Source organism: Kogia breviceps, chromosome 8 (assembly GCF_026419965.1).
Source record: "Kogia breviceps isolate mKogBre1 chromosome 8, mKogBre1 haplotype 1, whole genome shotgun sequence".
In the NCBI taxonomy this organism is placed as follows: domain Eukaryota; kingdom Metazoa; phylum Chordata; class Mammalia; order Artiodactyla; family Physeteridae; genus Kogia; species Kogia breviceps.
In genome coordinates, this window is record NC_081317.1 from 4,274,132 (window position 1) to 4,299,772 (window position 25,641).

The window sequence follows — 25,641 nt, forward strand, 5'->3', positions numbered from 1 at the left end:
CCCTCCACCCCTTTGCAGGGGTGTCTGGCAACCCCACCCTGGCCAACAACCCCCTCCCCGAGATGGGCACTTGATCGGTTTTCCTTAGCGACTTCTTCTGTTAATTACTGTGTGGTCCCCTCCCCACCGTGTGCCCTGCGAAGACAGGCGCGGGGCCCGTCACACGCAAGATGCTCAATTAAGGTTTGCAGAGCGACTCCCCCTCCTGGGCGGGTCCCCTCTCCGGGTCCTCCGCATTGAAAAGGAGGTGTCAGGAGTGGATGCAGCACGTGGACGGATGGGGCCTGCCTCTGCCAACGGCCACAAGCTGCGACTTTCTAGGGCTTCTTCTTGCTGGCCTCTGAGGCGTAAGAAGCGGCCGGGCAGAGGAAAGAGAAAGAAGTGTCTGGGCCTGCCCCGGCCCCGGGCACAACTGGACAGGCGTATCGCGCTACCGATGAAGCCCTTGCTGGCGGTGAGCGAGGCATGCCTCAGCTGGTAAGGTCTCATTGATTTATTCCTTCACTTATTCAACCACTATCTCTAATGTGCAAAATGGCCCTGAAGAAGCAGCCGCCAAACCTGGCTGTCCATCCAAATCCTTGGGAAGAAGAAAGAGATGAAAATATCTCTGGGCACCAAGGCCAGAAGCTCTGCTCCAGGTTGAAAGCAAACCAAGCCACCAAACAACCAACCACTCAAAACCCCCTGCAGTGACTCAGATGCCTGGCCAGGTTGGGGCGCCTGCTACAGTTGGTCCAAAGAAAGGCACCTGTACAGTGATGTCAGCTCAGCTCTCACCATCATCCCTGCTTTACAGCCGAGGGGACTGAGGCCCCCAGAGGCCAGGCACTGGCTCAAGGTCATACCTGCAGTAACCTTTGACCCCTTATGGGAGCATTGACCACCGGGTTGTGACCACCGGAGTATGGCACGGATGACAAGCCTGGAGGGGAACTGGCTGGGAAGGTCAGGAAGGCTTCCTGGAGGAGGTGGGATTTCAGAAGGACAGGCCCAGAAGGATGGGTGGGCTGGATATGGACAGGTGGAGGGAGATTTGACCGGGCTGTGAGGAGGATGCGCTATGTAGCGGGACCAAGCGGAGGGCCAGACCAGGCGTGCAAGAGCCACAGGTAGAGAGGCGTTAACATGCCTGGATGGACCGGGAGCCTGGTGGGTAGCAGGAGATAAGGCGGGAGGGGAGGCCTGGAGCCAGCCGGCAGCCTTGACGCACCCTGACTCTGGCTGGGCAGCCTCCTTTCAGAAAGAGAGGTTAAGAACCTGGGAACAAAGGGTAAGGTGGCGGCCAGCACCCTTCAGGTCCCAGGAAGCCAGAGCGAGGATGGGGTGCCTGCAGCTCAGATGGAAGGAAGGATTCTGAGAGCAATCTCTCTGCCCCTCTGGTCTTTGAATTCAAAAACCCAAGATGCTTACAGATGGAAGGGACCCGGTGCCGTCCTGGGCAAGACTGAAATGTTGGTTCTCAAACTTGGCTTCATCCGGGGACCACCCAGCTTGAATAAACCCTCGGCCCAGGCCCACCCTAGAGACTCTGCAGTAGCAGGTTGGGGGGATGTTAAGAGCTCCCAGGTGAGTCCACTGTGAGGCTCAGCTGAGGGCACCCAAGTGGGATGGGGCCCCGGACAGAACCAAGAGTCTGCACAGCTCCCTGTCCCCGGCCTTCACTCCTCTGGAGTCCCAGCAGACCATCTGGGTTTGGGGCCTTCAGGAAGGCTGTCTCAAGGTTTAGGAGACCCGGGGGCAAAGGAGGAGAGAGCCCCCAAATCTGAACCCCTATTCCTGCTGTGGAGACACCCCTTAGAGTGGTCCTCACGTTGACTCGCGTAGGGGCAGCCCGGACCAACCACATCAGACCCTCAGGGGTAGGTCCCTTCCCAGGCATTGGCTGGTTACGGCTCCCGAGGAGACTCTGACGTGCAGCCAAGGTCAAGGCCACAGCCCGGAGGACCCTTCGATGGGACAATTCTCCATCTTGGAGTGGCACCAGGCTCCCAGCCTTGCTTTCCTTCCGCTCCCCATTCCATGCCTCTCCCCCAGGCTGAGAGGCAGCCAGACCCTTGGGGAACCCACGCGTGGGAGGGGGAGGGCTGCGGGTGCAAGCGGGCCCGCTGGAAGGCAGACGCCTCGCTCCCCGCCCCCACTTCCCTCCACCCTCTATTTTTAGGTCCATTATTGTCCATCCTCGGATGTATTTTCTCCCCACTCCTTCCCCAGAAAAACAGATCGGATTCCTCCAGGCAAAGGCATCTCGCCTTCCCCGGAGCTGGTGCGTGGGAGCCTCTGCACACTGCCAGATAGACATGAAATAAGTGAATTATCAAATGATTGGATTAGCAGACTCCATCATGTCTCAAGCGGTAGAGGAGGTGGGCAAAACGCTCCTGCCACTCCTCCCCAGCCCTCCTTGCTCAGGCTGCCGAGGAGAGCTGGGGGACGAGAGGCGGACGGGGAACGGTGCGCTCCCCCAGCAAAATGGCCCCACGCACGTACACGCACAACAGCCGCCTCAATTTAACCGTGAGACAGGGACTCAGAGCGCCTCAGGTCAGCTAAGCAGCCTGGTCAGGAGCTAGGCACTGGGTCTGGGGAGCCTGGAGTGGAGGTGCCAGGCTCCTCTACTTGGAAGCCGGGAGCCTGGAGTGGAGGTGCCAGGCTCCTCTACTTGGAAGCTGTGTGACTTTGAGCAAGTGGCTTAACCTCTCTGAACCTCAGGTTCCTCATATTGAACATGGGTATAAATACAGGATCTGTCGTGTTAAGTGTTCTGGGTGGGTTGAACGAGCAACTTCAGGTCAAGTGCTTGGTATGCAGTAGGCACTCAATACATATAAGCTTTTGCTGGTCTGAAGAGGTGGTGGAAGACGTGGAATCAAGAAAAGCCTCAGACAACAGGATCAGTCAGTTCCGAGAAGACAAATGGTGATTTTCCTGAGCTTAAGGGCTCCCAGAGGGAGCGTAGGGGCCCCCAGGGGCCCACATGTGGACTCAGGGTGGTCTGGGAAGCCTTGTGAGTGTTTGCAACTGTGTGTGTGTGTGTGTGTGTGTGTGTGTGTGTGTGCGCGCGCACACACGCATTGTTCCAGGAAGAGCGCCATGGATTCTCAAAGGGGCTGAGACCCTGCCAAAGAAGGAGGCACTGCTCTGGGGTTCTGCAGCTGAGCTGAGGTTGGTGTCCTGCCTTTGTCCAGCTCCTCTGGGTCCTCCAGTGCCTGGGAGGTTATTGCTCTCTCCATGCCTCTCCCTCTTCCTCACTCTAAGTCTGAAAGTCCCAAAAGCCAGAAGCAAAATCTAGGAATGCAGTGGGGTCTGGAGGGTGAATACGTAGACCCCCTCTGGTGAAGGCAGGAAATTTACATCCCAAAGCGGGGAGGAGACCCAAGGGCACCCAGCCCCTGGCAGCCAATCCAGCGTGGAGCCTGATCCCCAGAAGCCCAGACCCAGCAAGATGCCAGCCTCGGAGCTGTTGGCAAGGGGTTTTAGATGGGGCCTGGGCTGGGAACAGGGCATGCTCTCTGGCCCACTGGCTTCTCCTGCTGTCGCCTGCCTTTGCTGTCTCTTGATTCCCCAGATGGAGGGGACAATTCAGGACCCTGCAGTCTCCCCTATGGGCACCATGCACTTTCTGTGGGCTCAGGCGGGGGCGTGCTGCTGTGGCCGCCGCCGAGGCTCTGGGGTTACCTGCAGGCTCCATCTCTCATTCTCCTCCTTTCCATCTTTTGCCCCCAAACGGACTTCTGCTACAACCGAGGGGAAATGCCCTGGTCGTGTTTCATTTCCTTTTATTTTCCCTGGTCGACACTGGGAGTCAAGTGGACAAATGATTCGGGCAACAGGGGGGAGCTGGAATGCAGGACCGAGGGGGTCCAGATTGTCCCCAAGCCCCCAGGACAAACTGTGCTGGGGGAGAAGAATGCCAGGTCCTTGCAGACAGGCCCAGGGCGCTTTAATAGGAAGGGCAGCTCTAGAAAGCTCCAGGTGTAGATCTGGAGGGATCCACAAACATGGATTTAATTCCTTCCTACCAGCAGAGCCGCTGAGGGGTGAGGTGGTTTGCACCTTGGGATCTCGGGCCGCCGAGGACAGTGATTCCCGACCTCTGCCGAGGCAGGATGGGACAGCGGTCAAGGCCCCGGAGACAGATCCTGGCTTTGTCGCTGCTGTGCAAACTTGGGTAAGTCTCTCCGCCTCTCTGAGCCTTCCTCCCTTCATGTGCAGTATACCCGTCCCAGTGCTGCGGAGGAAACACAAACGCTATGCGCAGAAAGTGCATATGCAGGGTACCCGGCCCACAGGGAGGCCTCGGGAAATGGCAGCCGAAACCCACGAGATGGGGCGGGTGGAAGACACACCAGCACGTGGTGAGACACACAAGAGTGTCTCCCCGGCTCTTGCTTCCTGAAGCTCCCAGCTGAGGGCCGGGGTGGGACCGCACGCACCCCAGCCCGACATCGGAGGGAAATCGCCAAGGCTGACTTTGCCGTGACCCCGAACATTCTGCCTGCCCCACCCCTGGCCTTGCCCACCTCCCACAGACACCCCCTCCCTGTCCACCTTTCGCAGTGCTGCCACAGCAAGGAGAACCACAGCTTGCGGACGGGCCAGGGCAGGGGTCTTAGGATGCCCAGGGCGTGCGAGAGCCAGCTCTGAGCGGGGCTGGGTCCCCGGGGGCTCCACGCAGCTGTGAGGGCTCACCTGAGCCGGCCAGAGGGCAAACTTTAACCTCACGGCCAGGCCCACCCTGAAGGTGTAGCTCCGGCACAAACCGGGAGGCATTCCAGGCCCCCCACCAAATGCCACCACACGTGGTCAAATCCAGGATGTGGCTGGATGCGCGGAGACCTGGTGTGGAGGGTCTCGTGTCCCCAGGGCTCCAGGCCACTCTTGTGGGAGAGCCCGTGGCTTACGGTTGAACCTCCCGGGCCTGCTGCTCCCTCACTGGGGCCTGAGGAAGTCAGTCCATCCCGCTGGGCCTCAGTTTCCCCATGTAGGAAATGGGGCCGAAGTTGGACTCTATATTGGTGGTTTCGTATCGTGTTCACAGGAGCCCTAGGATTTCCGGGGGTGGGGGCTCAGGGGCCCGGGGCAGGGGCAGAGGGTGCCAGCAGCCAGGTTCCAGGCACCCACTTTCCCTTGAGTAGTTAGTTCCACTGAAATGTGCTTAGAGATATCGGGGTTCCTCTGGTTTAGATAATCTCTAAGACCCCTTCCAAACTGCACCATCTACTTGAGATGAGGGGTAATGCTCACCAGCATTTCTTTATCGCCTACTTTGCGCAAAGCACAGCCCGTGGAGCAAAGATGGAGACACAGAATCCGGTGCCCTGGCGAGCAGGGGCGGGGAGGAGGTGAAGTGGAGGCAGGAGATATTTGGGGACCAGAGAGGTCACAGGTCATGACATCCCCTCCCCAGATACCCTTCTCTGGGAATCACACTTAACATCCCAGCTTAAAGGATAAGTTTGGAAAAAAGGAGAGAAAGAGGGAGGAAAGGATGGAGGTGGGAGAGAAAGGGAGGGAGGAGGGGTGAGCGTTTGGACTTCCTCCCTCCTCGGGAGGTTGAATGACGAGGGTCTGAGTTTGGGCCTGGACTTTGCCACTCAGTATTAGACTCTCAGTTTTCTCATCTGTAAAATGGGGACAATAAGATAAAGGTTGTTTCCACCATGAGGGATATTTGGGAGGGTTAGATGAAATACTGCACACAGACTGCTCAGTGCCTCAGTGGAATAGATCTGAGAGTCCAGAAATAAACCCATACGTCCATGGTCAACTGATTTTCAACAAGGGTGTCAAGACCATTCCATGGGGAAAGGATAGTCTTTTCAACATATGGTGTTGGGAAAAGCGTATATCCACATGTAAAAGAATGAAGTTGGATGCTTGTCTGACATCATATACAAAAATTAACTCAAAATGGATCAAAGATGTAACTATAAGAGCGAAAACTATTAAAGCCTTAGAAGAAAACATAGGGGTAAGCACTCGTGAGCTTGAATTTAGCAATGATTTCTTAGATATGACACCAAAAGCACAAGGAAAAAAGAGATGAATTAGACTTCACTAAAATTTTTTTTAAAAAATGTATCTAAAAGGACACAATCAAGAGAATGAAAGATTATGTGTAGAATGGGGGAAATATTTGCAAATCATATATCTGATAAGGATTTTGTATTCAGAATATATAAAAAAACATGTACTACTCAACAACAAAAAGACAACCCAGTGAAAAACTGGACAAAAGACTTGAATATATATTTCTCCAAAGAAGATATATAAATGGGTCAATAAGCACATAATATCCAGCGTCATTAGTCATTAGGGAAATGAAAATCAAAATCCTAATGAGATACCACTCCACACCAACCAGGTTAGCCATTATGGTAAAAAACAAAGACAGAAAATAACAAACGTTGGCAAGGACCTGGAGAAATTGGAACCCTTGTACAGAGCTGGCAGGAATGTAACATGGTGCAGCTGCCCTGGAAAACAGTTTGGCAGTTCCTTAAAAACTTAAATCTAAAATTACCATATGGGGACTTCCCTGGTGGCGCAGTGGTTAAGAAACCGCCTGCCAGTGTAGGGGACACGGGTTTGAGCCCCGGTCCGGGAAGATCCCACATGCCTTGGAGCAGCTAAGCCCGTGAGCCACAACTCCTGAGCCTGTGCTGTAGAGCCCGCGAGCTGCAACTACTGAGCCCGCATGCCACAGCTACCGGAGCCCGTGCACCTAGAGCCCGTGCTCCGCGACAAGAGAAGCCACTGCAATGAGAAGCCCACGCACCACAGCGAAGAGTAGCTCCCACTTGCCGCAACTAGAGAAAGCCCGCGCGCAGCAATGAAGACCCGACTCAGCCAAAAATAAACAAACACTTAAATAAATTTATTTTAAAAATAAATAAATAAAAAATAAAATTACCATATGACCCAGCAATTCCACTCCTAGGTATAGACCCAAGAGGAATGAAAACATATGGCCACTCAAAACCTTGTACATAAATGTTCATAATAATATTCATAATAGCCCCAAAGTGGAAACAACCCAAATGCCCAGCAACCAGTGAATGGATAAACAAAATGTGGCAGAGCACACAGTGGAATATTATTCGGCCATAAAAAGGAATGAAGTATTGGTACGAGCTGCAATACGGATGAAGCTCGAGAAAGTTATGCTGAGTGAAGGAAGCCAGATACAAAAAGTCACACACTGCACAATTCCATTTCTATGAAATGTCTGGAATAGGCAAATGTGAGAGAGAGAGAGCAGACTAGTGGTTGCCAGGGGCTGGGGGAAGGAGGAATGGGGAGTGGCTGCTGAGGGAGACGGGGTTTCCCGTCTGGTTACACAACATCGTGAATGTGCTAAATGCACAACTTAAAAATGGTTAAAAGGGCAAATTTTATGTCACATATATTTCACCCCAACTTTAAAAAGTTGAATGGTTAATTTCATGTTATGTGACTATCAACCTCAATTCTTTTAATTAAAAAATATTTTTAGGGCTTCCCTGGTGGTGCGGTGGTTGGGAGTCCGCCTGCCGATGCAGGGGACGCGGGTTCGTGCCCCGGTCTGGGAGGATCCCACGTGCCACGGAGCGGTTGGGCCCGTGAGCCGTGGCCGCTGAGCCTGCGCGTCCGGAGCCTGCGCTCCGCAACGGGAGGGGCCACAACAGTGAGAGGCCCGCGTACGCAAAAAATATATATATATATATATTTTTAAATGCCTTCACCACAAGAAACAAATTTTAACTGTGTGTGGTGATGCATAGTAACTAAACTTACAGTGGTAATCCTTTTACAATATGTACCTACATCAAATCATCATGTTGTACAGTACACCTAAAACCAATACAATCTTCTATGTAAATTATACCTCAATTAAAAAAATCTGTAAAAGAATTGAGAAGCAGAAACCAAGGGGAAACGATGTGATGTGCCATTATGTTTTTAGCTCTCAGCTTTGTTTTTCTTTGTTTTGGTTTTCCTTTAACAGACTACTATAATAAAGGGATTTAAACTTGAAAAAAAGTCTAGTGCTGTGCTGAGCACAGCATATGCACTTGGAACCCTTCTGTCTGCACTGGAGCCCCTCACTTTGTCTGTTTGAGACCAAGGCTGAACCCCAGCATAGATTTTTACCAAACTCCGAGAATGTATCTACAATCACGCAGGGATGCTGGGTGAAGTGGTTAATCTATAGCCAAACCCCATCCTTGCACAGTTGGGGAAACTGAGTCTGAGGAGCTGTCCCCGCAGTGAGGAGACTCTGTCGGGGCCCAGCACTGCCCGGCTCGCATCCTGCACTCACGCTACTCTGACACGCCACCACCACCACCCCCCCGCCAACCAGCGCCAGCAGTTGGTATGTGCTTGGGGAATTAGAAACACGTTTTCATATATTTAAGCAAATATGCTGCGATGAAAAGCAAATCAGAACCTGCAAACCAAAGCTGAACAGAACCATATGCATCATCTGCCATTTCCCACTTTCCCCGTCGCTCCGGTCCCCCCTCCAGGTAGGAGCTGAGCTTCCTAGAGTGGGCCAAGTGGGCGCTGGCCAGGTGTGAGGCGGGAAAGCCTGGGTCCCGGGCTGCGGGACAGGAACAGAGCTTTGCAGCCTGGACCCCCTTACTGGGGCACTGAGGGTGAGGGGCCGCAGCTTGGAACCTGCTTTTTTGAGCCTGCCAGGCTCTGTTCGGCCCTGTGGCTCAGGAAGTCCATGCCCTGTGGGCTCCCTCGGGTCTCTGCTCCTCCCCTCCTCCCCCCGACACCCCTGGCCTAAGCCCCCTGACACTAGAGAGTGGTTAGGAGCCAGGCGGAGGAAGGTTGCAACCCGGCTCCACCATTCGTGGACCCTGGGCAGCCTTGGTCTATCCCTCCATCCGATGGCACAATAACAGCCCCGCCCACAGGCTCACAGGGCACGGGGGCGGGGCTGCTGAAACAGACAAGTGGAGTGGGTCCTCCCCTCCCCATCACCCCTCACTCTCCCCTCCTGTCTCACGGACCCCTACCTGCGTCACTGCAGTTGCAATTCCTTCTGCTTCGTCGCCACTCTTCTGAATCCCTCCGAGGTCATAGACCAGCCCAGCCCCAGCTGGTGCCCTGCCTTCCCCCCCGAACTCCCACAGCACGTGCTGACCATACCCCACCTTACACACTTGGCTAACAGGCTCCTCTTCTGTCATTTTCTGCTTTTACTTTCGTCTCTCACGCTAAATTCTAGGATGGGGGAAAATATCCCTTTGGGGAAACATTCATTTTGTGCCAGGCGCCCAGCTGGGGGCTCTACACGCTTTGTCTCGTCTCATCCGTACGACCTTCCTTTGAGACTCTGTTTAGTTTAGTAGCATCATCCCAATTTCCAGATGAGAAAACCGAGGCTCGGAGCGCGGGGGACTTCTCCAAAGTCCCACAACCCAGAAGGGGTGGAACCAGCACGGGCCCCCGTTTGGCCCACCCCAAACCTCAAGTTCTCAGCCACAGCTGGAGTGGCCTGCCTGTCCATCCATCCGTCCTCCCCCTGCCTCGTCACACATGGGATTTAACGAGGCAGCTTGTGTTACGCGTGCACTAAGGGAGAAAAATGAAAATATATGAAAAATCAGGGCCAGGGAATGTAGAGAGGGAACAGGCAGATGAAAGTTCCAGAACCTCTAAGTCTCTGACACTCTTTGCAAAGGTGTGTCCTCCGGGCCATTTCCCTTCCCCCTGGCACTCCAGAGGCCCTGCCCCCTACCCTCCATGGAGTGTCTGGACCCAAACTCATTCCCTTAAGAAGAGTAAGGGGCCAGGATCTCAGTCGTGTGGGCCCGGCCCTCGCAGGCATCGCTGCTCCCATCCTGTCACTTGTCTGCTCCCCAGGAGGGAGACTTCACCCGGCAACAAGATGTCACGCATGGAACTATCCTTGTCCCAGGCTGGACCCTGCCTCGGGCATCTCAAGAGCCTGAGTGGCTTTATCTAGGGGCCGGGAGAGGCTCAGCTTCCAAAACCACGTCCTGCTTAAGGACAGAACTGTGCAGACCTCCCGGTGTCAACTGATTGAAAATCCCACAGAACAGGGACTCAAATGGAGATAAGCAGAGGCCTTTGGTGCCTCCTCTGTCCTGACTGAAACCCTAGTTATTCCTGTAAGAGTCAGCCCCAATCTCTCCTCCTCCGAGAAGCCTTCCTGGATCACACTGTCCCTCCACCCACCCATCCATTGGTTCAGTAAATGCCTTCTGAGCATTAACGGAGCCAAGAGGGAGGGATGCAAAGATGAACAGGGCAGCCCTGCCTCTGGGGAGCTCACAGCCCAAGGGGGAGGCAAACATCAGGAGTAGAATTACGAGCATGGACTGACCCACTGACTCCAGACACTGTGCTCATCACAGTTCCAAATGCATAGTCTGTCAACAGTCCCATTTAAGGGAATGGGACTCAGAGAGCTTCACGCCAAAGGTCACACAGCAGGGGATTCCAACCGCTACCTCTCTGCCTCGAGAGCCTGAACTCTTAACCAGCAGGCCACGTCTGTAAGCCTAATGACGCAGATGTGACCAGATGGGGCCTTCTAATCCACCTGGGCTAGGGAGTCAAGGAAGGCCTCCTGGGGGAGGTGGGTCCAACCTGAACCTCGAAAAATGAGGTAATCTAGGTGAACGCGAAAGCCTCGGAAATGAAGGGAGCGAAGAAGGCGGAGGAGGGAGGCAGCCCGGGCCAAGGCAAGGAGGCAGGAAACTCTGTGGTGAGCTAGAGCATGGGGGTGGGGTGGAGCTCGATGCGCCCTCATCCTTCTCAAGCCCCTTCACATTAGGTCTCAGTCTCACCTGCTCCTAGTTAGCTGTGCACACCCCCCCCCCCTTAACGCCTGCTGTGTTTCTCTTGTCGTTGATTTGGATTTGCAAGAGTTATTGCACTGTCCCATCACAGCTGTACCTGGCGTGAGGTCAGCCCCGGAAACGGGACCCGAGGGCTGTGACGGGGAGAGGAGGGAGGGGCGGGGAAGGGTGTTCCCCAGGCTGTCCTCTGTGGGTCTGGGGACAGAACGCAGAGGGGAAAGGAGACCTGAGCCAGTGGGCGGCTGCTGAGCTCAGTGCTGCTGGATGGAAACATTTCATGAACATCAAGGTCTGGCAGGAGGCGCGGCATCTGTGACCTTGATTCTGCACGTGGTGTTCAGTGTCGTGGTGGGGAGGGGCTTGAGGCCCCCGGGGCCCACCTGCCTTCTGCAGTCATCAGCCCAGCAGACCCCATGGGGTAGGGATGGGGCCATTTGCTCTGCGTCTGGGTATACGGAGGCACAGAGAAGGCAAAGCAGGTTCTGAGGAAGACGTGCGCTCTAAGATGCGCCTTCACGACCATCCCTGGGTTTTCCTGTGCGCCAAGACCCAGGCACCTCTGTGTGCTCGAGTCTCCTTGGATGAAACATTTAATGTTCAGCTATTTCACCGTGGAAAAACCAAGATGCTCAAGACTGGATCAACGGCACTATCAAAGCCTCACCCTAGAAGAGAACTTGCACTCTTTAAGCACTTTCAGATATTCTGAGAGGCACCTCCTTCTCCCAGGAAGTTGGAGAGGTGGGTGAGGCAGCCATGTCTCATTACGTGGGGAAACTGAGGCTCAGAAAATTGCAAGACTTGCCCCAGATCACCCAGCCCACAAGCAGCAAAGCTGGGATGCAAGCTCAGGTCTTCAGATTCCAGGCGTGTGGCTCTTGTAGGGAGAGCACACCACCTTTCTGGAACCTTCCGCCAGGTCTCCAACATTCAGGAATCTGAGCTCCCAGCTTCACCCCTCACCCATGGGACCTCCACTCCTCCTGCTCTCTGCCTTTCTCCTTCAGCAGTGGCGACACCTCCTTACCCCGCAAAGGTCCCGTGGGAACCACAGGCCTCCTGTGTGTCCATCATCAATAGTAAGTATCACCCATCACCGACGGATCACGTAGAGCGGCGTTCCTCAGAGCATACCCCGCGGGCATCCGAATTACCTGGACTTCTCGTTAAAATGCAGCTTCTGGCTCGGCGGGTCTGGGGCGGGGCCCGGGGGTCTGCATTTCTAACAATGTGAGTCCGGGGACTACACTTTGGGCGGCACTGTGTAGCTAGCTGTAGGATCATTTTAGACCCCACCTGCCTGGTCTACGCCCCCCACCCTCTTTTCTCACCATCTCTCTCTCCTGAGCCTCAAGGCACGAGCACAGGGTTTCCCCTTCCTTTCACGGCAGCGCAGGCGCTGGCCGGCAACCTCTCTTTCGAAGCTCTGGGGGGCTGCTCCCCGCGCCCAACAGTGCCCTCCCCTTCCCAAAGGGGTCCTGCTAGGGGCTGAGAAGCCTTTGCGGGCGCCGCCTTTCCCTCCTTCTCCCTGGCCCTGCAGCCTCAGAAGGCTGGCCCTCTCCAGCCAGGCCCTGGGAGTCAGGGCTGGGAGGCCACCCGCCTTCTCCCGCAGCCCTCGTTGAAATTTTGCCCTTGCCCAAGAATCCTTGGCTGAGAGCTCAGCCCTATTAATTCTCATTGTGCATTTAGAGCCAATAGGTTTTTTGTTCATTTATCTTGGTCTTCCTCCCCACTCCCCTTCCTCAGCAGGCTGGAATTTACAATTCTCAGGTGGCCTTGCGGAAGCACACAAGCCCAGGGGGGGAGAGAGGGTCTGCACACCGAAGTCTGAAAGGGGCAGTCGTTCCGTGGCCCCTCTTGCATCCTCAGAGTGCCCCAGGGCTCATGCTCTGTTTGCATGGATGTTAGGACAGGCCCGGCACTCGCCGCAGGAGGGGTGCCAGGAAGCAGGGACCCACTGGGCTATTGTAAGGCTAAGGGGGCAGAGGGCCACCTGGGTACCACTAGGGTGCCCCCTGGTGGCGCCACCGGCCATGGCTAGAGGAGTGAAAGCTTCCTGAGCACACATCCACCACCTGCTGCCCTGAGACCAGGAATACAGGGCGTGGTGTCCCCCAGGCTGGAGAGAGGCAAAGAGACAAAGGCCCGGACGCCACGAAGGACACAATAGCCACACTAATAAGCAAACAACAGCTACCGCACATTGAGTACCTACTACGTGCCAGGACACCCATGGCGGGGCTGCATCTTTCCACTGGCACTGTGACTTGCCTACACCATCGTCTCTGCTTCACTGAAGCTCCGAGAGGGAAGGCTGGGCCGTCGGGTGCATAAGCATGGGTCCTGGCCACGTACAAGTTCCCAGCCTGCCCTCTAGACCCAGTGACCTTGGCGGGACTTAGCCAACGCTTTCTAATCCCTACAATGTGATTAGAAGAGTCCCCCACCTCAGAGCAGCCTAGAGGTGATTTAATGAGACATGCACAAACCCTGCTTAGGGAAGCTGCAATAAACAGTGGGGTGGGGCTGGGGGGCTGAATCCCTCTGGACGTGGCCCCCTCCTCCCTGCAGAGGCCACAGCCCAGGCAGCGTCCCCCTCCTCGTTGGCTGCACATCTGTCATCAAGGGCAGAGCCGGATGGCAGCCCATCATGAAATATTTAAGTCCATCAGACAGGTGTCAGGACACTGAGGGAGATGCTCTTCTTCCTCCCCTGCCCTCCTCACCGGTCTTCCCAGGAGAGGACAGGAAGGGCCCGAAGGCTCCTTGCGCAGCTCAAGGACCCACGCTGTGGGGCATCAGGACTGTGGCGGGGTGACCACTCCACCCCAGCAGCTGCACTGGGTTCCCTGTGTGTGAGAGCGGGGGCAGGGCGGAGGCCCAGGGCCCAGGGCATCCTGAGACAGCTTTGGCCAGGAGAGGGCCTCAGACTTGCATTTGATGGTCATCTCTACCCCTCAAGCCTTGACCAGAAGCTGGTCCAGTGATGTACGATTTAGGCACCCCGCCCCACGGCCCCGCCCCCAGCACATGAAGACGATTAATATTCAAAAGAAGAAATACAGTCAAGATTCTAATACGAGAGGCAGCGGTTGACTCTGCTCAGGGAGTGTGTGAAGAAGTCTTTACATGAGCTGGGGTGGGCAGCCAGCTTCAGATGTGGACCCAGAGCTGGGCGCCCCCGGTGCTGGCCTTGGCCCTGACCTTCAGGGCCCAGCCCCCTTGCCTGTCCCTGAGCCAGCAAAGCCCTGGGGCCCTCCGTGCAGTGGGACTCTCCGGTCCTTGGCTCCTGGCCCTGTGCTGCTTTCTCCTCCCTCCCTCTCTCTCTCCCCAGCTAGCTGCCCCCGGCGCAGCCACCACCCACAGTGACAGCCTCCCGACTGCTGACCATCCAAGTGGGAACCTACCTTCCCAGGTTGACTGCTCCAGGATAAGGACCCAAGCGCCCCCACGGGACTGAGGCATATCCCCAGGAGCCCAGCGGGGACACCGGCTCAGTCCAGCCATAAACCCGGAGACCTGGAGGCTCCCCTCGGGACACACGAAGGCAGCAGCCAGCCGAGGATGGCACTGAGGCCTTCCTGTGGCTCCTGCAGCCTGGCTGCCCTGTCCAGCCTCCTGCCCGACCCGGGGCTCTGCCCAGTGGGAAGGCGTCTCTAGGGAGGCAGATTAGCTCAGTGACTCTGGAGCCAGACACTCCAATCATAGCTTCATCTCTTCCTGGGCTGTGACTTTGGACCTCAGTTTCTCCATCTGTACAATGGGAATGACAGTAGCTAACACCTAGGGGCACTTGCTCTGTGCCAGAGCCTAGTCTGAGCATTTTAGGGTGCATTAGCTCACTTCCTCCTTACAGCGACTTGAGTGTGTGCTATGAGTGCCCACACTTTACAGATGATGGAGTAGTGGCCCAGAGATGCCGGTGGCCCAGCGCTCAGCCCCTGAAACTCCTACTTCGTACAACACAGAATTAACCCAGCTCAGCCGAGTGGAGGACTCCGTGGGATGACTCGTGTTGAGCTCGCAGCCTCCACACTCAGGGGCTTTTGCGTAAATGATCCCCGCTGTTCTCATTTTTGTTGTTGTTGTTTGTTAACGTTACTTGAGTACTGATGTACTCCGTGGCTCTAGGACTCCGTCTTTCTCTAACTAGGCACTCGAGTGACAACACCTGAAAGTCTGCCTTCCCCCCGACTTAACCAGCGACTGTGGTCACTGCACACGGGGGTGGAATCGGAAATGGCACCAGCCGCACGGCCCGCCCTGCTCTGGCCGCCTCCGTCCTCCCTTACGAATCCCCTCTGCACCGCCATCAACCTCCCCCCTTGCAAAGTGCCAGCTCGGTGCTTGGCATTCCCTCGCTTGGCAAATCTGTTTGCTGGATTGGGTTGGGTGGAATAGGAGGTGGCACCACAAAGGGACGAACAGAGGGGTGTCAGAGTGCCACGTTGCAAATAGCACTTTGCTCGCTCGCCCAGACGCTGACTTCCTACGAGAGAGGCGGGGCTTATCCGCAAGGCTGGGGAGCTGTGACTAGTACTGTGGTTTTGCCAAGAGGAGAGGACCTAGCGATCACCTGGCCAAGAACGTCCCCACCCCAAAGAACGATGTCACGTGACCCCAGCGTCCTCAGGGCCGCCTTTGCTTTGGCACGTTCCCAAGGTGGGACAGAGACCTCTGATCCCAAACCTACACGCAGGGGGGTCAACCTCGCATCTTGGCCCTCCCGCTCTGCTCACCCACCCCAAGGCTCCGGCCCAGACCCCCGCCCACTTGGCCTGAGCAGACAGAACAGCGGGCTGGGGCTGACTTACGTGAGAGCAGAACCTCTCAGGGGGGTCTCCGCACGTGATGCCGGAGGGCTCCACCTTCACCTTGACGTAGTCCTTCAGACGCATCACCTTGGGCTGGCAGGCATAGAACTCCCAGGTGGGGCCTTCATCCGTGGTCACCCAGGATTTGCAGATGTCGTAGTCCCCAGAGGCCAGAGGGAGGCAGTGCAGGAAAAGAGCCAGCAGGTGCAGCATGGCGGCGCAGTCCCCAGGGGCGAGGCCCAGAGAGGGACGGGAGAGGTGGCGACTGGGTCACGAGGGGCTCGCAACCTCAGCATGGACAGGCCACATCTACCAGGCGACGGAGGCCAGAGGTCCCAGGGACTCTGCCAGGTTGCAAACCGCGAGGAACTTGTTTTGTCCGAGAGGCCGACGTGGAAAACTCAGAGCCAGCGTTTCTCAGACTCTGCTGTCGGGCAGATCGACAAGTTGCCCGCCACTTGGCGTCCTCCTAACCTTGGCATCACACTTCTCCCAGAGGTGAATCTGATCAAACCAGGCAGACTCTCCAATTGTGACGGTGGATGGAAATGGAATAGGGAGAAAATCCGCAGGGATCTGGCATGAGGCCGGATCAGGCTGCTTTTAATTTTTGTCCTTCCAATCAACCCAGGTCTTTAAAGGGCCCTTAATGTGTGCTGTGCCCAACACAGCTGCAGAACAGCCCTCCGGCCTGCGTTGTAAAGATAAAATAAAATCAGGAGGTGTACCTGTTAGCTGCAAACACGGTCCCTCTATGGGACTGGACTTGGCATTTTGGACCAATAAAAGAGATTTCTTTTCGTATGGGCTTAAAGTGACAACAATTGTGCAGCTGGACTGGAGCATAAACAAAGCGACTGAGGTGTTAACTGGGGGAGCAGCTTGTCTGGCTCGGCTTTGGTGGGGACAGGCGCTGACGGGAACCAGCTGACCTTGGCTGGTAGCCAGCGGCAACTTATTAGGAAGTTTCTGAGACTTCAGCTCCCAATCCATCCAGGTACCCGGGGTCTGGCTTGTCTTTCATTGTAAGAAGGGAGGAGAGAGAGCTCGTTAGCAACAATACCTGCAACAAATTAAATAGAGAAAGGGCGGGGGGGAGGTAAAGATGTATAAGAACAAAAGCTCTCGGGCAAAATGTGCAAAAAAATGAGGCTGCATTAGCAAGATGTCCCCAGGAAACTGGGTTATTTTTATTAATATAGGAGATGCACATTTGGAGATGGGGCACATTATTAAAAAGGTGATGCGCTTTCTCCTTATTTATGGGGGTGCTGGGGTCAGCAGAAGGGCCCCTGTTTGGGGTCAGTGACTCTCTAAAACAGCCCCGGGAGCCGAGACTGAATGGTGGCTTTGTCATGGCTGACAAGTCAAAACATCAAAACCGTTGAAGGCAGAGACGGGGCCGTAATTACAGGTGCCGATGTGGCTGTGTGGACGGGTTCAGATTAAGGACGGTCAGCCCGCCGGCCAGCAATTACGAACTGGGTGCCAGTAAATAGATCTCCAAAATTCTGAAATGGTGAATTTAATTCTTAACTGTAAGAAACCAGGGATGTGGGACACTTTGACGGAGGTGACAATGATCTGTCATATTAGCTTTTTCCGATCAAGGCCAAAATTTCACAATCATCCCTTAGAGGGTATGTTTATAAACAGGTCACCATTATGATTATTGCTTTACTATTTCAAGCGACCGGTAATTATTTAAAAGCCCTAAATAGACATAACTAAGATGAATGTCACATTGCGAAAAACACGGGTGCTCCAGGACACTCGATATATCACCAGGAGAATTTGGTCCTCAGTGTGGGATCCGGCCAAAACTACTAGCCAATAGGGCAAAGGTTGCTGCAACGAGTCACAGCAGAAGCGCGTGCGTTATTAATTCTGGTTATCATGTCTATGATTATTGCATCTAAATTCCCAAACTGCTGACTCTTCAGCCATTGTACCTAGAAGGTCCTGAAGAGTTAACTACATTTCCATGAACCTCCATTCTCCACCCAGACACAAACGCACTCCTGCCCAAAATGACAAACCAGAGTGGGGGGGCATTGTCCAAATGGGGGATGGCCGCTCCGCACCCCCCCCCCAGGAGAAGCTCCCAGCCTCTGCCCCAAAGCTCCAGGCTGGGGACAACATAAATCTGCATTAAGGCAGCGCCCAGCCCCTCTCTCTGGCTGAAGGGCTCTTGATGCAGACGAACGAGCCGAGGGGGACACATTTTCACATCTCACCTCTGGCTGTGTAAAGAGAAACAGTGTTACAGAGCCTGTCCAGTCTTAAATGTGCTCCTCGCTAGAAAACTCTCAGAAAGAACCCGCCTGGAGACTATTTTTACAACCTGAGAAAATGTAGTAAAAATAAGATAGCGCGGCCGGCAAAGGTTTGGATACCTCTCTCTGAGCTTCGAGCTGCCCAGAAAACAGCACGGTCCTAACTCATTCTTCCAGCCGCGGGCTCCTAACTGTTCACTCCCAGGTAGGGCGCCCCTGATGCGGGACACCAGGGCGCCGGGCTGAGGCTCGCAGGGTGGGCCCGGACGCGGGCTTCCTTCGCCTGCAGGACCAGTGCTGCTCCCGGCCTGGACCGCACTGGACGCAGGCGGGCGTGGGGAGGCAGTGAGGCCCGGAGGCCAGGAGGCCCGCGAGATCGAAGAGGCGGCGCGCCTCGCAAACCTATTAATTGCTTTGCAGCTCTGCAGGCTTAAATGCCACGCATTCCCTGGAAAAATGGGGTGGGGGGGAGCCAAGAACATCAAAATCTGCGGGGGGGAGTGGGTAATAAATGTGTTTACAACTAGTCAATCAATTGGGCGTTGCTGGCATCTTAAGGGAATTGTGAGCTCAGCATGAGAACGTTACAGTCAGTTTTTGCCAAACAGAAAAAAAGGGAGGGGGAGAGATGCAAGCGTCTTCGGAACAGCGAGGAGGAAAGCACGGAGTGAGAAGCCAGTGTGGGAAATTTCAGAGTAAGAGGTTGTATCCCGGTGGATAGTTTTCTCCTTGGAAAATAAATCTTCACCTGATATTATTAAGAAACTGCAGCTCCCAGAAACAAATAGAATCAATGCGCTTTATTTTCTTTTAAGAGTCCTCAGGAACCGAGGGGGGCTGAAAGCCAGGTTATTAAAACGCGAAAATTAGATTTTACCAGGATTTCTGAACTCAGATTTCTCTGTCTTATTGAATTAGCGCCTCTCGAGCTGGCTGGGCTGGAAGCAGGCTCCTCCCGGAGTTGCCGGCTGCGCCCTCGCCTCGTGGGAAACTTGCCTCGGAGGACGCGGAGCCCCTCGGGGCGGGGGTCCCTGGAGAGGGGGAGCTGGGGGCTTCTCCCAGGACCCAGCCCACCCCCAAGTTTCTTCTCCTTTCCCAGCGGGGACAGCCGAGGGGGGGGGTGATATCTGCCTTCAGGGGCGGGTGCTGGGAGCCAGGAAGGCAAGGGGGGCTCCCCGCTCCCAGTCGCGAGATCACCTTCCGGTCCCCACCCCCCCGCATCCTCCCAACCCTAACCCCCCCTCACCCCGCGCCGGTCCAGTAGGTGCCCCGCTCAATGCCGCCGCCCGAGTGAGCGTCCCACTTCTGACGGCCCCCGGTGCCCCCAGCCCCGGAATGGGGGTCCTCTCAGCGCCCAGACGGCCCCGAAGAGTTGAGCGCCGGGGGTGGGGCGCGAGCAGGAGGCCTCGGCTGGGCGGCTGGGGCCGGGGGAGAGGGTGGGGGGTGTGTGTGTGTGGAGATGGGGGTCAGCTCCCAGCCTTGGACGCCAAGGGTTCGGAGTCCGTGCTTCGGGTGGGCTGCGAACGGCGGGCGTCGCGCGGGGACGTGCCCGGCAAGCCCGCAGTTGCTTTTTCTGTCTTCCCGAAGTTGAAGGCAAAGCCACCGGAGCAATGAATAACCACGCCTTTACAAAAGGCCCGGCGGGCACCGAGGGGGCCCCCACACCTGGCGCCGCCTCCCTTACTTAGAAGACGCCCAGCAAAGCGCCGGGGAATCCGTTGCATCCTCTGGCCCGGCGCTGCCGCCCCCAGCCCAGGCGGACAACTGCCCCGCGAGCCCCCGGTCCTCTTCCCGCCTTCCCGGCTGGAGGTTCGACTCCACGCTGTGCCCAAGGCGGCCCGGGCACATCCCCTCCCCGTTGCCCCCCCCCCTCCAGGGCACGGAAGGAAGTTTCTCGCCGCCGCTGGAACGCAGAGTTTCTCTCGGTGCAACTCACACACGCCCAGTTTTCGGAGAGGGGCAGGGGACGGGAGGGATTTGGGGGTGGCGATTCAATTGGGGAAGGGGAACGGCGCGCGAGAAGGGTTAACGGCCCTCCCGCAAACACAGCCGGGCGTATTCTGGCAACACCACCCCCAGCGCTCACTCCCGCGAGCGACGGGGAAAGACCCTGGTGGGAAAAAGCCGGCCAGGAAGACGAGCTACTCCTTTAAGACGCTGCCACAAACGAGCACTCACACACCCCTCTCCAAGCGACTCCGGTCCCCCGCTAGTAACGGCCGCCACCGAATAACTTTTGCAGCCGAGCCTCGGCTGGGCTGCTTGGAGCGGCTCCTGGGCCGCGGGAAAGCCTGCACGGCCACCGAAGCCCTTTCAAAATGAAACCAGCCTGGCGAAGCCGCAGCATCTCCCCGCCCGCCCCCCCCCCCCGCCGCCCCGCTCGCCTCCCGGGCTCCCCCCCTGCAGCCTTACCCCGGCTCGGAGCAGCTTCCCGGAGCGCAGACCCGGGAGGCCGAGGACCGCCGCCCTCCGGCGCGCGCCGCCTCCCCCGTCTGGCTGGCGCTGGGTGGGGCGAGGGCCGAGGGCCGCGAGCCGGTGCTCCTTCCCCGCGCTGCTCCCGCGGCCGCCGCGGCCGTCAGACCGGGGCTGGGGAGCCCTCGGGCCGCCGGGGGGGCCGCCCGCAGCCGTCCCGGAGACGCGGGCCGGGGGAGGGGCCCGCCCCAGCCGCCCGCATCGCCCGCCCCGGCCGAGCGGGAGGTCGCCGCTAACAAGTGCAAACTTTTGGGGCCCCCTGGGCGGCTCGGAGGGGACCCGCGCTCGGGCGCCGGGCAGCCCCCGGCCCGGGTGGGCTTCGCGGCTGCTCGTCGGGGCGCCGGGGCATATCCCCCCGGCGCGGCGCGGGCCAGATGGCGGGGCGTCTCACTGCCCCCCTGCACTCCGCTCCAAGTTAAGGCCGAGGCTAAATCCTCTTGCCGTCACTCACGATCACCATCGGGGCTTTTATCTCTCGGTCTGATCCGGGCTGCGTAACTTCCTCTGTGTGGCTTTGCACACACCATCCCACCACGGAGCAACGGTCTTCTTAAAGGTGCAGGAAGGAAATACTGCGCGACTCGGGGGACGCGCCACGGCCCGGGGAGGGGCTCGGCGAGCAGGCGCGTCCCGGCGGGCCCGCGGCCAGGGTGGCCCCGGCGGGCGGCCGCGGGAGGGAGCCTGCTCTGGGGGGTCGCAGCCTAGACATCTCCTCCCGGCCCGGGGGCCAGCGGGTCCCGGCGCGCGGAGCGCATCCTCAGCCAGCGCGGGTCAGGCGCCGCGGGGCCGCGGCTTCCTCTCCCGAAACCCAGGGGGCCTGACCGGGTGCCAGCGCCCATGGGTGTGGGAGCTGCCCCATCGATCGGCACCGGGGCGGGGGCCAAGTGAGTCAGTCCGCCCACCCCCCAGCAGCCGGAGGCTCAAGGCTGCAGCTCGGTCTACCTCTGTGAAGTGTTGCCACCCAGAAGGCCCCGAGCAGTGGGTAAAAGGGTGGGTGGGTGGACGGGGGGAGATGGGGAGGGGGGAGCGATCTGAGCGCACAACCAGAGCCTGAATACCAGCTGACACATCGCCGCCTCCACCCTGATGGGCCCTGCTTTTGACGAAGCCAAGCCAGCTCCGGAGGGAGTGCAGACTAGGGGGGCAGGAGAGGCCTCGCTCCCCGGTAAGCCTGGGAGGAGCCCGTGCGAGGACTCCTGCGGAGGCCGGGGAGCAGGCCACACTGGGCAGCCCTGGGCGCCTCAACCCCCTGGAGGTTTCCTTGCAGGCTGCCTCCCAGGCCTGTGGGGAGAGCTTCCTCCATCTTCCAGGGGAGACCTGTGGTTTTCAGGTGCTCCCGGCTTTTTCCTGGGGGTGGGTTCTCACTGCAGCGCTCAGGCAGCCAGCACTGTCATTTGGTGCATCAAGAACAAAGAGCCTGAGGACAGGGAGGGAGAGAGAGAGAGAGAGAGAGACAGAGAGAGAGAGAGAGAGAGAGAGAGAGAGAGAGAGAGAGGGAGACAGAGGGAGACAGAGAGAGAAAGAGGGAGAGGGAGACAGAGAGACTGGCCCAAGGTCCAAGGTCACAGAGGGTGTCAGGAATAAGACCAAGATGTGGCCCTGAGTGCCACACCCCTCTGCCACCTCTTACCTCCACCTTAACCCTTCCCCGCTTTTGGCCTCCCCGCTAAGCTTGCAGAGGGGGCTGTATCGCTGAATAACGTTTAGACTGTTGTCACAGAGCAGGCAGAGGACGCGGAACTAAAGACTGTCGTCTGCTTTAATAATAAAAATAATTTAACTTTTATTGAATACCTGCTTTATGCCAGGATCCACGCAAACCACTTGATGTGTATTACGCACTGATTCTTCCCAGCAGACCTGTGACTTAACTCCTATTAGTAAAGTCCCAAGTTACGGATGAAGCCTAGAGATGTTAAGTAACTTGGCCAAGGTCACACAGCTGAGGAAGACTCTGAGCTGGGACGCAGGGCTCTTGGGCTTCCCGGCGGTGCCACGTCCTGACTTGCTGGTTAACTTGGGGCACGGCACAGAGTGTTTCTGGGCCTCAGTTTCCCCACCTGTGAGATGTGAATGGTGAGTCTTTCCTTCTCCAAAGAGCAGTCACGAAAAGGCCCTCAAGTGCCTCCTCCTGTGGTGCTCTCGGATCCCTCCCTCTAGAGATCCCCTCTCCTCCAACACATACAAAGCTGTCCAGGAGGGCCGAGGCAAGCCAGCCCCTGCTTACCTGCTCCCGGGCCTCAAAGCATCCGGTGGCAGAAAGCCCCTTGGAGGAGAAGAACACATCTCGGCAATTTGACTTTCAAGCATTTGGCCTGCAGGCGGTGGCAAAGGGCACAGCGTGGGGCTCCCGTGCAGGCAGGGTGAGTGATGACCTGGGTGGGCCCTCAGCCTGCTGTCGCCCCCAGGCAGGGTCATCAATTCCCGGGAAAGGCCTCGCTCCTCCATCACCACCGAGACTGGATGCTGTCAGGACAGCCAACAAGACGTGGAGGAGGATGCTTCTGATTCGTGGTTCACCTCAGCACAGTGGAGGGGACCCAGGGCGCATTCCTGTTATATCTCCCGGATGGTTTCCTTTAAGTGAACCATGCGCAAAGCTACGTGCCACCGAAACAATGTTTAAACTGCCTCTGCAGCCCTCCTCTCCCCAGCACTTCCTGCCTCTCCAACGAGCTGATGCCGACCGGCATGTTCAGAGACCCACTCCCGAACCTGTCCTCTGGTCTCCCCATCTCCAGGTCCCGGAAATGATGGAATCGTGGAAAGAGCACTGACCCCAGAGTCAGAATAATGGGCTTTTTGTGGCTCAGCCCCTACTAGCTACGTGGCCCGGGGCCGCTACTTCCCCCGCTCTTAGCCTCAGTTTCTCCATCTGCGTAACGAGGGGACTCGCCTCAGAAGCTAGTCCCTGCGCCGTGACCCCGAGTTGACAGCAGAGGCCATAGCAACCTCTGGGAGACAGCATCTCTTTCAAGTGACTGATCAAGTGCTTCTTTTCCAAGATGGGAGACAAAGAGGATTCCAGCCATGTAGGGACCAGGTGGTCAAGGGATGTTCGTTTTCAAATTTCATTAAGGTATCTTATGACAAATGACCTTTCCCCAGCAATGAAAAGAAGCTGAGCGATCAGGGGCAGGAAAGTGTTAACGAGACCCCCCCCCCCAGATAATTGCTGGCCCCCCTCTCACAGCAGAGCCTAATGGCCCCTCTTCACTGGTGCGATTTTGGCTCCACTGCACAGTTTTAATTCCAATTGTGCATGTGGAATCTACTGTCAGAAAAGCAACTGCAGGATAATGCATGTAATTTCGTTCCATCTATGTTTTTTAAACAAAGGGGGTCTGTGCATATAAAGATACATATGTACCTATACACACATACATAGACACATATGTAACATAAAGATACCACAGTATGAGCAGGGGAGATGCGGGGGTGACGTGCTTTATTACATATATATTCTTTCTGTGCTGCTTGGCTCCTTTACACTGAGGGAATAGGCATGGATGGGATAGACAAGTAACAGGAAATTATAAAGTCACACTCAAAAAGGATCTACTAGCTTTGCAATGCGAGGTTACAGATGAGGTCCAGCCCCTCCAGGGGTTTCCGAGAGAAGGCAAATCCTGATGCAGACGGACTAAAAGACAGACAGATCAAGTGAGCGCACACCGCTGACCAAAGTCAAGTTTGGGCTCAGAAGGCATGTGCACCGTGTCCTCACCGTTCACCGGATTCACTCCATTCTCAGTTACGCCAGACCAAGATTTTGATTTGTCCCCTTGACCTTGAGCAGTTGAGATGTGCTGGGAGTAGGAGGTGAGACCCTGGGAACTAGCCCAGGACCATCTAGGGGTGTGGGGGCATCCCTGGGCCCCTGACTTCTACGGCCCAGGCAGGGCCAGGAGGAGAGAGACCACAGTCCAAGCCCAGGGCATTCCCCCAAGGTGACACCTCCAGGTAGTGGCAAAGGCTGCCAGAAGCACCCGACTCCTCCCTGCCAATTCTCTGCTCTAATCTCTAGACCATACTCGCATTAATTATTATTACTGTATTAATCATACATGTGATTAATTCAGTAATGGTGATTCATAATTGATTGCATTTTATATGGTGCCTTTCATCCGCACATCTCCCAAGATGTGCACTGCCTACAACAAGAGACTCATAAAGCAAGACATGTTCTTAGCTCGCCTGCATTTTTTTAGATAAACTTGTCTTTGCGGAGGCAGGAGGTAAGGGTTTTGGGGCAGACTGGGCTCGCCAGCCCCGGCTCCGTGCCCATCCCCCGGCTCAGGCAGTGCCTACCCAGCTGGGGACTCCGGCTTCGCCCTGCCTTGCCTCAGGGTGGCCGTGCCCTAGGAAGCCTGCAGACCCCACTTCCTTGGCAGGTAAGTCCGCCTAGGATCCAGCGGCAAGGCCAGGCCAGCTTGGGCTCTGCGGGGAGCTGGTGCCCCACGTGGCACTGGACAAGGGCTCTAGAGCTTGACTCTTTGGGTGTGGGTCCTACCTCTCCTGTCAATTAGCTGCGCGACCTTGAGTAAGCTACTGCGCCTCTCTGCCTCAGTTTACCTGAATGAAAAATGGGAATAATAAAAGTCTCTCTCTTCCTAGGGTTATTATAAAATTTACACGCAATGAGGCACGTACAGGGCTTCAGAGCTGGCACATAGCACGTGCTCAGTGAATGTGAGCGGTAACTGTGGGTGTCGTAGGTCTGGTTCCAGCAGCAGCTGCCCTGTGACTAGGCCAATCTCTTCTCTTCTCTGGGCCTCAGTTTCCTCAGCTGTAAAATGGGTGGACCAGTCGACTTCAAGGGTGCCTTTCAGATCTTAGATGAGCAGGTGTTATAGTCATGGTTGGGATTCAGGGCTTCAGAAGCAAGCAGCCCTGGGCTCACACCCCCGCTCGCCATTTCCTAGTTGTGTGACCTTGGGCAGAGGACTCACCCAGCCTCGGTTGCCTCCTCTGGAAAATGGGGGTCATAATAGCACCCAACGCCTGGGCTCCATGTAAGGGTTTAATGAGCGAATGCTTGAAACCTGTTTGGCTTCTAGAAAGTGCTTAACACAAGGTGGCTCTGGTATTCCACAGCAGGCCTGGTGCACAGCACTTACTGATGTCCTCACATTTCTGCTGTGCCACCACCCTGGGAACGATGCTTTTATCGGCCCCACTGTTCAGATGAGAACACTGTCCTGGATGACTGGGTCAGGGATCGGGGCAGGGGCAGTGTCTGAACACGGCCTCATG

The 25,641-nt window shown here is 56.5% G+C and overlaps 1 protein-coding gene across 8 annotated transcripts in view; it reads right to left on the reverse strand.

Annotated features, from left to right (window-relative positions):
* Positions 1–20,519, reverse strand: part of NTNG2 (netrin G2) — a 74,948-nt gene extending 54,429 nt beyond the window's left edge. For 5 of the 8 annotated variants that reach the window (XM_067040482.1, XM_067040481.1, XM_067040480.1 and 2 more), the window contains exons 1-2: positions 20,326–20,519; positions 15,638–16,700 (exon numbers count right to left, since the gene is read on the reverse strand). In XM_067040482.1, the coding sequence (XP_066896583.1) occupies positions 15,638–15,850 (213 nt within the window). In that variant the 5' untranslated portion in view covers positions 15,851–16,700; positions 20,326–20,519. Of the gene's footprint in view, positions 1–15,637; positions 16,701–18,033; positions 18,174–20,325 lie in introns of those variants that run through there. The other 3 variants (XM_067040479.1, XM_067040477.1, XM_067040478.1) reach the window with 3 other exon arrangements.
* Positions 20,520–25,641: the final 5,122 nt, after the last annotated feature.